Source organism: Arvicola amphibius, chromosome 6 (genome assembly GCF_903992535.2).
Source record: "Arvicola amphibius chromosome 6, mArvAmp1.2, whole genome shotgun sequence".
NCBI lineage: Eukaryota > Metazoa > Chordata > Mammalia > Rodentia > Cricetidae > Arvicola > Arvicola amphibius.
Window position 1 is genome coordinate 113,482,881 of NC_052052.2, and position 13,410 is coordinate 113,496,290.

General features: G+C 42.3%; 1 protein-coding gene across 12 annotated transcripts in view; it reads right to left on the reverse strand.

Annotated features, from left to right (window-relative positions):
• Nucleotides 1-326: 326 nt before the first annotated feature.
• Nucleotides 327-13,410, reverse strand: part of Zmynd11 (zinc finger MYND-type containing 11) — an 88,381-nt gene continuing 75,297 nt past the window's right edge. For 5 of the 12 annotated variants that reach the window (XM_038332280.1, XM_038332279.1, XM_038332281.1 and 2 more), the window contains 9 exons: nucleotides 11,409-11,496; nucleotides 10,770-10,825; nucleotides 9,889-9,966; nucleotides 9,061-9,179; nucleotides 6,101-6,308; nucleotides 5,462-5,698; nucleotides 4,604-4,876; nucleotides 4,203-4,388; nucleotides 327-2,527 (listed from right to left, as the gene is read on the reverse strand). In XM_038332280.1, coding sequence (XP_038188208.1) covers nucleotides 2,405-2,527; nucleotides 4,203-4,388; nucleotides 4,604-4,876; nucleotides 5,462-5,698; nucleotides 6,101-6,308; nucleotides 9,061-9,179; nucleotides 9,889-9,966; nucleotides 10,770-10,825; nucleotides 11,409-11,496 — 1,368 coding nt within the window. In that variant the 3' untranslated portion in view covers nucleotides 327-2,404. The remainder of the gene's footprint in view (nucleotides 2,528-4,202; nucleotides 4,389-4,603; nucleotides 4,877-5,461; nucleotides 5,699-6,100; nucleotides 6,309-9,060; nucleotides 9,180-9,888; nucleotides 9,967-10,769; nucleotides 10,826-11,408; nucleotides 11,497-13,410) is intronic. The other 7 variants (XM_038332288.1, XM_038332284.1, XM_038332290.1 and 4 more) reach the window with 4 other exon arrangements.

Sequence of the window (13,410 nt, forward strand, 5' to 3'; positions counted from 1 at the left end):
GAATACATTTAATCTTCTTCCTTTACATTTATGTGTATGAATGTATTATAGTATGTACATCGTGTGTATGCCTGGTGCCCACAGAGATCTGAAGAGAACATTGGGTTCCCTAGAACTGGAGCTACAGATGCTTGTGAGCTGCCATATGGGAATCACACTCTGGTCTTCTTCAAGAGCAGCCGGTGCTCTTAAGTGCTGAGCCATTGCCCCAGTTGCCCACACTGCTTTAATAGTCCCTGCAAGCAACCCATGGCTTGACCAACCTGTAGGTGTGGCTGTTTGTGTCTGCCACAGAACACCGAACTAAAGCGCCTTATGGACAAGAATTGTTTTTTAAATACATTTATTAACCAATGTTAACACAGTAAATGAAATCTATATATTGCTAGTCAGAGCAGCTTACAAAATGCCAGAATGCATCATAGAACTGGACAGCCACGATGGGTACTTACAATGTGCAGAGTGGCTTAACTCAACACCTTGATATAGCTTTATGATTGCAGAAATTTTAATGATTCCTAAAACAATCAATTGTAATTTTACCTAAAACTTTTACAAAACCAGGCCACAGTCTTTTTTTAATTTTGTTTTTTTTTAAACACACAGTTTCACGCTGTAGTAACTTGGAAATGTGCAGCCGCGTCGACAGAGACAAGAAGCCAAAGTAACAGGGACCTCAGTTTCATGCAGCTATCAGGTAAATAGTACATACTCTGGAATGACTTTACACCAAAAATATTCCCACAATAACTTGCTCTCACAGGGGTGGATCGAAGTTTTAAAACCTGAAAACAAAGACTGTCAAGTGTCCTTGGTTAGGGCAGCGCAGCAGCAATGATGGTTACGCGGCAGCGAGGAGGGAGCGGTGGTGCCAAGTTACTGCATAACCTGGCGGAGTCGATGGGACACTGGTGGTTTCTACAAAAGAGCGTGCTCCATTGGGCAGTAGTTTGTCAATTAACTTGTTTACCTCCATCTGCAAGAGCATCAGCGCTGGCTGGAGGAGGCTCACAGAAGACTCCTTAGCCTTCATCTTTAGAGTGACCCTGATGGACCGGAGAAAACTTTTTAAAAGGCTTTTCTCCTGACTCTTTCACTTCTGTTGTGAGTAATTGCTTTAATAAATATCAAAGGTCTAAATAAATATTTACAAATTATTTCTCTAACCTCAAAAAATAACTAAAGGATAAAGTAGGAATTTGGCTTGGTCTTTGATCGGTCTTGGAGGAAAAACAACAAATTGTGAGATAGTTTTAAAGAAATTTAATTTTCCTGGTTGTTTTTTATATATCTATGTATATATAAAAAATGTTATTCAACTATCGATCCATTCCTACTGGTAATGTTTCTTAACCAGACATCCCGCAAAATACAGACTTTGTACAAATCACGGCATCTTTAATACAAGAAAAGTAACATGCACTAGTCACTGTGTGCAGTGACGGAGCTCGTTAGTAGCAATGACCCTCCCTACAAACAACAGCTTCTGTCACACGTAAGTGCTTTCTCTCTCTGAGTACTAACTCACACTCGAGGAGACACAGGGAGTAAGGTTAGGGTGGCCCTGGGAAGGGAGAGGGTTCAGTGAAGAAACTCCATGCCTCAGCTGTATTCCACGTTCTGAGTACAGGTAGTTTTTGGTTTTTGATTTTTGTTTTTGCTGCTGATTTTGTTACAAGCACTCATGTCAGGACAAAGATGAAATGTGCAAACTTTAAAATTTAAATATTCATTTTTCTCTAAGATCCAGCTCAGTAAAAGATTACCCCAGTTTCCCTGCAATTTTAAACTACAAGATCAAAGCTAATAATTTGTTATAAAAGTTATATATTGAAAAGAAATAATGAAAACACAATTGGGAATTATTTAAGAAAAAATATGCAGGGCTAGCCCTGCTGTGTCAACCCTGTTCCCTATATTCAATCACATGCCGCCAGCACGGCCACAGGCAATGCCTGTGAACAGTGAGCAAGCTGCACAAAACCAGCTCAGCAAGGTCACGTGTGGCCAGGCCGTGGCCAGGTAGTCTGTTTTCTTCTGAAGCGTCTGCCGCTCTTACATTCAGCTCTGTTCTGTCTTTGTTAGACTCACTCGTATTCACCTGTTGTTGTTGTTTTAAGATCTGTTGTTTAAAGGTTAAAATCTCTGTAAAACCTAAAAATGTTTTAAAATTTGCTGAAAATGCAACAAATCTTCAATTAGAATTTATTTAGAGTAATACCCTCCATTGATGTTACTTCAGCCCCCGAAAAATGCCGGAGGAGCATTAACAAAAGATTTAAACTACTGTGCAAAATTTCACCACGAAAAGTGTTTAAAGGCTGGTGCAAAATGGGAAGCAAATTCTAAACAATTTTGGCTTCTTGGAAACAAAAACCGCTGCGTGTGAGGGTGGTGGACGGGCTCATCTCTTCCGGCGGCAGGTGCGCTTGTGCTCTGCGTGCCAGTGCTCCTGTTGGCACTTGATGGAGCAGTAGGATGTGTTCCAGCAGCAGTGGTACATGGCCTCCTCCTCACAGTTGTAGCACTGCAGGGCAGGAGGCACACGTGAGACCAGGGCCAACAGCTCAGGGCCGGCTAAGTTTCTAAAGCTGTGCCTACAAATACAAAGCTCTGGCTCAGGCTAGCCCACAGGTACATGATGTGCATTGGCATAGCTTATGTGGAAGGACAGGAACCAACAGTGAGGGCTCAGGCATCTTCCCCACACTGCACCCACCTGTGTCTCTATAGGCTTGCTAAGTCCACTAACTCCAGCATCAACTGTCTCCTCCTGATGCTGCGCTTCCCTCACATTCTTTACCTGCTCTGACTCCCACCGGTCACATCCCTCCACTGCATATCTATGAAGGAAGCTCTTGCTACTAAAAGTTTCCACAAAGGCCAGCTGGGTCCAAAAGTGCCTAGTGTTGAGGCTAGACCATTAGACATGGGAGAAGGAGGGAAATGTTCAGCTTGAATCTTAAGCAGGGCTGGTGAGCTAGCAGCTGCACGGCTGTAGATGCCTGCCAAGAAGATGAGCAGGAAAAACCAGGCTGAGCTTATAACCCACAGACTATAGAGTGGTACTCTTCACACGGGCTGACAGACACACTGAGGGTCCAGAACACTCGCCTATGAGTGCAGAGGCAGGCAGATTTCTGTGAGTTCGAGGCCAGCCTGGTCTACAAGAGCTAGTTCCAGGACAGGCTCCAAAGCTACAGAGAAACCCTGTCTTCAAAAAAATTAAAAATTCAACCTTCCAGTTTTCTTCTTGACTGTGTATTTGTTTTTACTTTCTGTTGAAATTAATATTTTGAGTTTTGTGATTTTGCTACATCAACAATAGCAACTCCTGCCGTATTGCTGTTGGGAAGGTGAAGAGAATCATGTCTTCAATAAATCTAGTGTCCTATGAAAGACAGAAATTACCAATGTGGTGTCTGGGCCTTCTGGAGCTTGCTGGAGCACACCTTAACCCCTGCCTATGTCTACCCGTCTCCTCAGCCAGCAGTTCTTCCCACCGAGCTATCTATACAGGCTTCTGCATATGTGCCAGGATGCCCTTGTCGTTCTTGCTAAGTCTTTATAACAATTTTTTTGTACCACATACTTTATGAAAATTTTACATATATTTACAGAATCTTTATAATAGAAGCTAGGTAAAAGGAAAAATTATCACGAAATGCTACATAGAATATTATTTAAATTGAAACCAGATTAGGAGCATGAGGGAGAATTGTTCCCACTAGGTAGTTCCCTCAGAGCTATGGGGCTATGTGCAGGAGCCTCTATCCCAAGGGGAGGGAAGGTTTAGAACCAGGACTCATGACACTTCCAGTCAAACTGAAGGAAGGGCGATTGCCCAGCAATGCCATGCTCTTACTGTAAGCATAAGGAAGCATTTCTGTAAACTACTGTAATGTGAAATGTCTGGGACAAGGACATCCCTTTTTGGGATACATGTGCAGTTTTTCAGTTTGAAGACCATTAAACATCTCCAGATTAAAGTCGTCTCCACTGCTTGGAAAGCTTCAGATAACTGTACTCTTGTACAACAGTGTCAGCTCTGCCCAGGAGGGGTTCGAGGACACCCCCTGAATGCTCTGGAGTCACAACTACTCTTCAGGGCCCTGTTTGTGTACACTGCACTTCTCTGTTGGAGCTGACCTCACCACAGCCGACCACCTTCCCAGCAGCGCTGGGGACAGTGTACTACTCACCCACTGCTTCTTCTTGGTCTGAGAAATGAGCTGCTTGTGCTGTGTCGCTAGCTTCTTGATCTCCTCTACAAATTCTTCCTTACACTTTTCCTTCACCTGCTTACACTTTCTGTCCATCTCACCCTGCACGTTGGCTACAGCTTTATTTACCGCTTGTCTTTTTTCTTCTTCCATTTCAGAACGCAGCTGAAATGAAGACAGCAGTAGACAGGACACACAGGTAAGCAAAGCCTTACTGCTGTGCTCAGGCTCTTTCCCCACTACTTCAATACACACAAAAGATGTTAGCAAGAAAGCATTACTAGTTAGAACAGAGTAGGAATACTGGCTCAGCCGCTCCTGCGAGAAGCTGTTCCATCTCCTCTGCCCCCCCCCCCCCCCCCCACAGTGCACAGCCTCACCTTCTCCAGCGCCTCTCGGACCACTCTTTCTGTTTCACGCTTGTGGTCTGACTTCATCCTGTCTTTAAAGTCATTAAAAATTTTGGTGTATTTGTCGTGGCACATACTCTGACAGACGCCGTCACTAGTCGTCTGGGTGCTTCGATGCAGCATTCTTGGAGAAGAGGCACTTAACTTCTTGGTCTGGGTTGACACTGACACCTTCTCAATTGGCTGAGGCATGGTGGGGATTTCCTGGCTGGAACTTACTGCTTCCGTTTCTGGCTCTGGTTCCTAAAGTGTTTAGAAGCAAAACAGGACATTGTAACTCACCCAAACTCAGTTAAGAGAAAAATTTAGTGTTTGTGTGCACATGTGCATGTGTGTACATACACACATACAAATGCTGTTACCAAGCAAGTAAGGCTGGTATCTTGTTAATTTTTTTTTACAATTAAATACATCCTCCCCAAACACAACCAGTAAATGAAAAGTTAAACAATTAATAGTGTAAGAAGATTCTAAAAAAAAATTTTCATTTATATTTTCACTATATATTAACACAATGGATCTTACTTTTAAAATAAAGTTTTTGGTTTACAAAATATAAAATCATTATCAACTATCAATAGATTTGCTAGAGTCCTAAATCACACCTCACTGAATGTGTCTGGCATGTACCCAGATTTACAATTTTAAAACATGCTCAGATCATACAAAAAGAAAGCTTGACCATTGTCTCCTTGTTTTCAAGTGCTGGCATGACTGGTTCATCAGATAACTGCTCTGTTGTACATACTGCCATGAAAAACACCAGGTTCTCAGGAAACGCAGCAGCACCCTGCTCGCTCCCCAGGCCTCTGCTCCTCGGCTGCTTACTGGGGATGGAGACTGTGCACTCGTGTGCTGGTCGAGCAGCAGTCCACAACGACACGAGTCGGGAGACTGGGCCTTAACTTGACGGACATTACTTGACTGTCTTGACCGTACTTTCAGACTCTTTCCTCTCTCGATTGCCACCTGGACACTGTGAGGTGGGCAACTTACTTCCTTTTTGGGCTCCACACTCTGATTACGTCGTCCTTTCTTTGCTCTTGGTTCTTGAGTGACCTTCAGCTGTGGGCATTATAAAAGTAATATCTTATTATTTGGCACACTAGGAAATACCTCTGTGCTGAGAATACTTGTAGTGGACCCGCAGGTAGAAGGGAGTCCTTCCATCCACTCAGCAGCCACTTGCTTCGTTATTGCTGTGGGTTGGTGATGGAAGAGCCTGTGGACCTGCAGAGTCGAGCAGTGCACTTACTCTCCTCCCACCGGCTGGGTCAGGCTCCAAGTCGCTTCTACCCACTCACATCTTTGCACTGGGGTGCTTACTTGTGCAGAGCACTTTACAGATGTTTGTATGAAAGGGAAAGAAGATGTCACAACCTGTTTATGACAGTGAGGCATGTATACGGAGGTTTCTGCATTGGAAATGCAGAATAATCAGGACCTTCTTACCGAGACATCACTCACCTGTTCGTTACTGGTGGACGAGATACTGGACTCTGCCTCTTCCTCACCTCGGTCCTCATTCTTGGACTTCCAGAACCTGCCTTCACGGAGGAACCGCTGGTGTAGTTCCAGCTCATCACAGGCCTTTTTCCAGCCCATACTGCGCTTCACATGCAGTCGGTGAACATTGACCGTGATATCCTGAATGTTTTCAGAAGGAATCCAGGCCCTATGGAAAGTATTGGGAGATGGAGTCAGAAACAGCAACAGTGGTGGAGAGGGTTCAGAGCGTGGTGTGGGCTCTGCCTACAGTAAAGAGCATCTGCGACAACCTGACAAAGGCTGACACTCAGGCTTAACAAACTCTTAGCCAACAGACGGGAGGTGATCAGCCAGTTCCCAGGACACGGTGACTTGCTCACTGTCTTTAGTCACCTCAGTTAACCATTGATCAGTCTTTTTAAAAATATATCTATTGTTTTGGATGATGTAAACTAGCAGGACCCATTCAGTTGCATGCTGATCAGCATTATGGAACCATTTCAAAATGCACATAATTTTTCTTTATATATGTGTATGTGTGTATCTATATACAATGAGGATATTAACTAAGTATTAACTAAATTACATTTGTGCTATGCCCCTGTGCTTTAGAGAAACCAAATTAACACATGAAGCTGGGTCTTTATTCTTTAGCACAATGCAAGCCCTCAGAAGTGTCTCTGAGTTACAACATGTACCAGAGATTTGAAAGTAACGAACAGGAGTGTGTGTGTGTGTGTGTGTGTGTGTGTGTGTGTGTGTGTGTGTGAGTACATGAGTGCATACACATACACTGACTGGTACCTGAAAGCATGTGATGTATGTTCCTGATACATAGCATCTCTGCATTTATGACTAGGCTAAAGATAAGAGGTGACAAGGGTAAAGGAGATGTAGAACATGGAAGTCATGTGCTCTTGTTGCACAGGGACAGTCAGTAAAAATGTAAGTTTGCTGCTTCAGTGAGGATCCTGTGGCAAGGTATGCAGAAAGAGTGGGCTGATCACCTACCAGAATAGATGCCCCTTCCCTTACATTCTTAACAGAATTTAAAACATTTCCATGCATAGGTGTCAGTTTAAATTAACACTGAGTACTCTGAGCTATTAAAAAAACAATAAGAAGTAAAGACATTCTACAATTAAGGCTAGTTTAATAACGTGAAGATGGATGAACTGATTCTGTGACTTACTACTTATCCAATGTCTTTTTTGCTGGCTCCATCAAAAGGTCTGGCTGCCTTAAAGAAGCTGAGTGGTCCAAAACAACTGATCACCTTGCAGATCCTAGACAGATCTACTGCTGCAGATCTATATGCAGGCAACAGCTGGCCTCTCCTGCATGCTAAGTCAGCCTCAGTCTAAGTGGCGTGAGTTCAAAATGATTTGCTTAATATTTCTGCCTCCTATGTGTAATACAATATATTATCAAAAACACATTTCTCAAAACTAACAACTAATACCTCCTCATGAGCCATAGTTTTCTAGTGCTTAATTCATGATTACAATCTGTTTATTTTCAATACATAAAATAATCTAATAAAAGAGAATTTTTACTGTGTCCCCTAAGCAATCATGTCATATTCTATCCAGATCAATAATTCTGCATTACATGATGGAATAGCAGAGAGACCTATCTATCTGGAAGTTCAAAAACATTCTCCTCCCCCATTCTCCCTATATTAGCTTTATAATCATCACTTTGAATACTGCCACTGCCAGCTAGGTGCTATGCTTATGTCTGTATCAAGCATGCACGAGGAGTGAGGTCACAACTTTCCCAAAGCTCAGAGAGCCTGGCTAGTGTATCTGGATGACAGAGTTGGTGCAGAGACTTGGACAAACACTAACAGACACTGACTTACCCTACTGGCATGTGGACAGTGCCCTCTTGTGAGAACATGAAACTAACTAGATATGATGCAAGAAGCCTTTCATGCTAAAACTTATCCATTTATTCATCAAAAGCTAAAATGCATTAACCTTGTGCATTGTGTCATTAGTTTTTCTTAACATAACAACAGTGTCTGCTAGGTGTGTCTATATGAATGAGAAAACAGGCATTTAAATACTCACAGGATATAGGACAAACTATAAACTAGGAGAGAAAAATACAGTCCTTTGCTTTGAAGCTTCTCATACAATACCGCCCTATGCCCAGACACTATGATCTAAGGAGATGTTCAGAGCACATGCACAGCTGACTTGTAGCATGACTCCCATTCCTTTAATATCTGTGTTAGAGAAACTTTTCTGGCTTTATCACTGGACTCATTAACCTGAGTCCAACGGTACGTCTCAAAAGTTGAATTCACTTTTCCAATCCAAACTAATGCTGACAACACTTTATGACAATACTGTTATATCCTAATTTTTAATGTTCAGCGTCACTGGGGCCTTAACTCACACTGAGAAGAGTATAACAAGTGTGCCATCCTATGGGTTGGTATCTTTCTATGAAATATATGAAGTGATTTTATAGTCAGCTTTTTTTTTAGAATATATAGACTTTATGTATTCTACATATATAAGTTTTGAAGTCCAGGAGTAAAGACGATGCTTTGTAATTGGTCCCTCTCCTCTACTACTTACTGTGCTTGTCCACATTCTTAGACTGATGCTCTCTAATCCCAAGTTAATTATTTTTGCCTATTAATAGGGCCTCAGAGGAGACACAAATGCCAGACATCTTTACAGTGTGGGATGGACATGCGTGTCTGTGGATCCACACCCTGCATGATGGGTTCAATCTCAGCACAGGGTTTACACCTGAGGACCAAGCACTCCACTGTTTTCAGTGATATTAGAAAACTTGCATAAATTATTCCCAGCTACAGGCACATGTTGAATTTGAAATAAACACAGCACCCACTGTCTCTAGCAGCAGTCAGTACACATGCATAAGCGTAGCTCTTGCTATTGCATGAGTTTGAGAATTACCTCTGGTGGTGGTGGCCAAAGAAGCGGACATCAACTTGATTGTCTTCTTTCTGCATGACTTTGGCTGGCCAAAACCCAAAACCTTTCATTTTAGCCCAAACCAGCTCATGATTAGGTATCTGAAAATGAAATGTTATTTAATATTGATTGAATGACTTTTTAAATAGAGAAGCATGGATTAAGAAAGACACAATCCATCTGGATATTTCCTTTTAACTCTGAAACACAGGTGTTTTGTTTTCCTTTTGCCATCACTATAAACAATTAATAAGCTTAAGAGAAAGTAGAATTATGGACTATTTGCTGATGAGACAGGAACTAGAGTACAGTTGCCTCTGTAGTCAAGGGCCCTGTGCATGACAGTAGTAAACACAGTGCCCTGACTTTTCTTCTGCACCCAGCATCACCTGGGTGTTTGTTAGGAGAGAAGAGTTTGAGGCCCCACACATACTTTCTGATTATGAGGCCTCCTAAGTCCACCCAATGTCAGTGTCATGGGATACCCTCAAATAGCCAGGGGAGATGATGGAGCTACAGACATAGCAAAGCCATGGGTCTCCTGTTGAAAATGAGAGGCAAAGCAAAGTCTCACTCTCTTGTCCATCAAAGGACGCCATGTGCGGTCTTACTAAGAACTACGTTTGAAATTCATTCAGAACTGAAAAGCAATTATTGTTATTTTCTCATGTTTCATTTGTAAGTATTTAAGGCCACGGGTACTATGATGTAAAGAAATGTATTTCACAGGTATTATCATCTCTAAGTAAACAGGAAGTAACTGTGATCCAAATGGTACTCTATCAATGAAAATGACAAAATTCCACATACGCAAGGATAGCAGAACCAGTTGTCGGGCCGTGCGTTTGATAGATAGAAGCAGTTCTTGCAAAGCTGCAGCTCATCCAGCTGAAAAGCAAAGCAATGGTCTGAGCCATACAGCAGCCAGTGTGGCTGCGTGGGACTGACAGGCAGCTCTCAGTCAGGTCCTGACTTAACCTACTACACTTGAAATCCTCTAGGATGACAGAAGGTCCTGCCATGACTGTGGAAGACATGCAAGGGTGACAGTACCCCTTCCCTTGCTGTGCCCACTGCCATCCCTCGCTTGCACACTGTTTTCTTCATCACTGTAAAGGCCACTTGCGTTGTTTCCTGTTGTCACCCTCTCTTCAGAAGGCAGCTTTCTATACACTGGAGTCTACACCTCCATCACCACTCCACTCCTATCACACTGTCTGGCACACTGGAGACATTCAATAAAAGATTGTTTAATAATTAAAAAGGAAAAATCAAATTTGAAATGAACTGAAGAAATTACACTTCTTATATGAGAATTTTTACAAAACTAATATTTGCAGGTGATTCATTTACTATATGCATATGAACTTTGTTCTCTGCCTCAACTGGGTCTAATAGAAGGCACACGTGAACCCTCAATCCAAGCTGTGACTCTGGCTGCAGAGTGCAGTTTCTTCTCATCTCACATCAGCAACGAGCAGTGCTTCAAAGTTACTAGCTAAATCTGCCACCATATCCTTAGTCACCTGTTACAGAAATATTTTGTTTACTTACTTTCCATGTATGGCAAACATGAAAATCAAATTAAATTTAAAGCAGATGCCATAATTAAAATGTAGCAAGGAAAGACAGAAGCCTTATCTAAATTTAGACTAAAAGAAGTTTAATTATTAGGTGTGAATGGTAAGTACCTCATGACACGTGTCCTTATATAACATCCTCGCAATGTCCGCTTGCTCACTGTCTGCTGTAATTGAAGACAAACACAACTCATCATCAGTACTCTAGAAACTGCCACCATCAAGTCAAGTGACCCTATTGTCATTTCAGTTTACCAAATGGAGACACATTCATCAAAACACACATTTTATGTCATGTTCAAGAGACAAAATAAATCCTACAGTCAACTTTCAGTTTTACATTTCATACAACCACTAATTCTCTAGGTAGAGAATGACCTCTTGACTTTAAGAATGAGATCTTAGTGGGAAAGTATCAGAATTAATGATACTTTCTAACCTCTTAGCTAAGATAAAGCACGTGAACCTAAAGAATACATTTCACTGAAGATATAGCTCAGAGGTAGAGTGCTTCATCAGCATGCACAGAGCCCTGGACTAGCCCCTCATTCTCAGCACCATTTACGAAACAGTGAAAGTGTTTTCTCCACACCGCTGGTCATCAGCTCTGTAGGCCACACCAGCAAGCCGCCATCAGTTTAAATTCCAACATCATTACTCATGCATGAACTACAAGGAACCGTGACAGATATTCTCAACATGGAATTTAACATTTTCAAGACTGTATACAAAAGAGAAAAAGGATTGAACCTCCATAGAAAATCACTGTGTTGTGGAGAAGCAGCTGTGCATCAGCTTTGAATTCCTCATAACTCCGGTATTTTCCCTCGTTCACTTTCTGTGGGGGTAAAAGACAGAAGGACAAATGTGTTGTGAGTGACAGGACTTGAGAAGAACAGAATCTGTCCAGTTGACATCAGGACTCCTGCTGTTGTCCCCAACATAAGTGACAGTGCCACAAATAGTAGTGTGCCCGCTGTGTTAACTCCCCACAATGGCCTTCACAGCTGCCACACTTCATCTGCAGCAGTGGTGGCAGCTGCTGCTGAGCTTTGTCAGAAAATGCTCAGATGAGAGCAGGACCACACATGCCTGCCATCTTTCTAACAGCTGGATGAAGACCAGAAAAAGGAGCTGTTAGCCTCCACAATATTCACCAAACCTCTAAGACGGTGGCTCTCAACCTTTCTAATGCTATAACCTTTTTATACAGTTCCTTATGATGTGTTGACCCCCAACCATAAAATTATTTCATGGCTATTTCTTAGCTGTAATTTTGCTACTGTTATGAATTGTAATGTAGACATCTGACCCACAACCCGCAGGCTGAGGACACTGCTCTAAGAAAGGCACAGGCACTGGTTCGCAGTGGAGCTTTGGGAGTTCCTCTACAGACCAAGGCAACGCACAGCTTTCTCTACATTGATGAAACCCAAAAAAAGACTCCTTCAAAGTACAGCTCTGCTGTTTGTGGCCAAAGAGAGTAACAGAATAATTTTCAGAGCGTTTTTCTCCCTTGCAGGAAGCTTAAACTTTTTCAAGTAGTGTGTATATAGCTAAGCTATCTGGGAATAGCAGGAGTCCCAGTGATTTTGGCAGAAAGATGGTTAGCAAGTCTAAGGCCGCAAATGAATGCTCACAGCCCATGCCCCCTCCCATGTACTTTATCCCTGCTCATGCAGCTTCTTTCCTGTATAGCTCTAGTTCAACTGCCTTTCCTTCAGTGAAAATTCCCACTTCTCTTAGGTCATTACCTACATACCCTACAGGAAATTATGTTCAAGCTTTGATGCCTGACTTCCCTCCCAGCATTCCTGCCTCTGTAGGGCTGGGGTACACCAGACACTGAACATGTACAAGGCCTTGCCCAGACTTAAGTATCTCCTTACAGTAGCCCCCAAAGCGCTTCCTGTTGAGTTCTGTTCTGAACCATGACTCATATTTTGGATTTTAAATTGGTAATATCATAAAAATCTTGTCTTTCTGTTAACTCTCCTTTCAGGACTTCTGCTCATATTATTCAAGGTCAAGGCATTAACCCAGCTAGCATCAGCTCATTTTACAGGGAGCTGGCAGGATCTAGAAGCCTCAGGGAAGAATGATGGCAGTGGGTCTAGAGGGTTTTGGCTGGAAGGCACTAGAGGAGCCCAAGCACTGGGTGTATGTGTGTGTGGCGGGGGGTAATCTTTAGATCCTCATGCCTTATAATGCAGCACAAAGACAAGACCAAAACCTGAGATATAAGGGCAGCACAAATTGGACTTGATGGGTTTAAAAAAAAAGACTATAAAGTTGGGTAGGTAGACAGAAAGAGGGCTTGAATCTGAGGAGTTTGGGTAGAAGGTGGTCAAAACTCAGTTTGCAATTCTCAAAAATTACTAAAATATACATAATAGAATTACTTCTTTTAGATTTAACCCTAATTTTGTTTTTATGGTTTCCCAAGACACTAAATCTAGTCTACACCCTAAGTTTTACCTAAAACTCCCAAGCACACTGCTAAAATAGAAACTCATGTTAGAAATCGGTACTTTACATACAAAATGTCAAGCTGCTCTGCTTCCTGTAATCAACAAATATCAAGATTCTAGCTGTAAGGTTAAAAGTCGGGTCTTTTAAATTTGCATTAGACTGTGTGACAGTTAAAGGCACGAATGCACAACATACCATCACACCACAGCCACCACCACTGTGCATGCTACTTCCCCTCTAACTTGGTAGTTAAAGACACATGGAAGTGGAAATAAAAGGA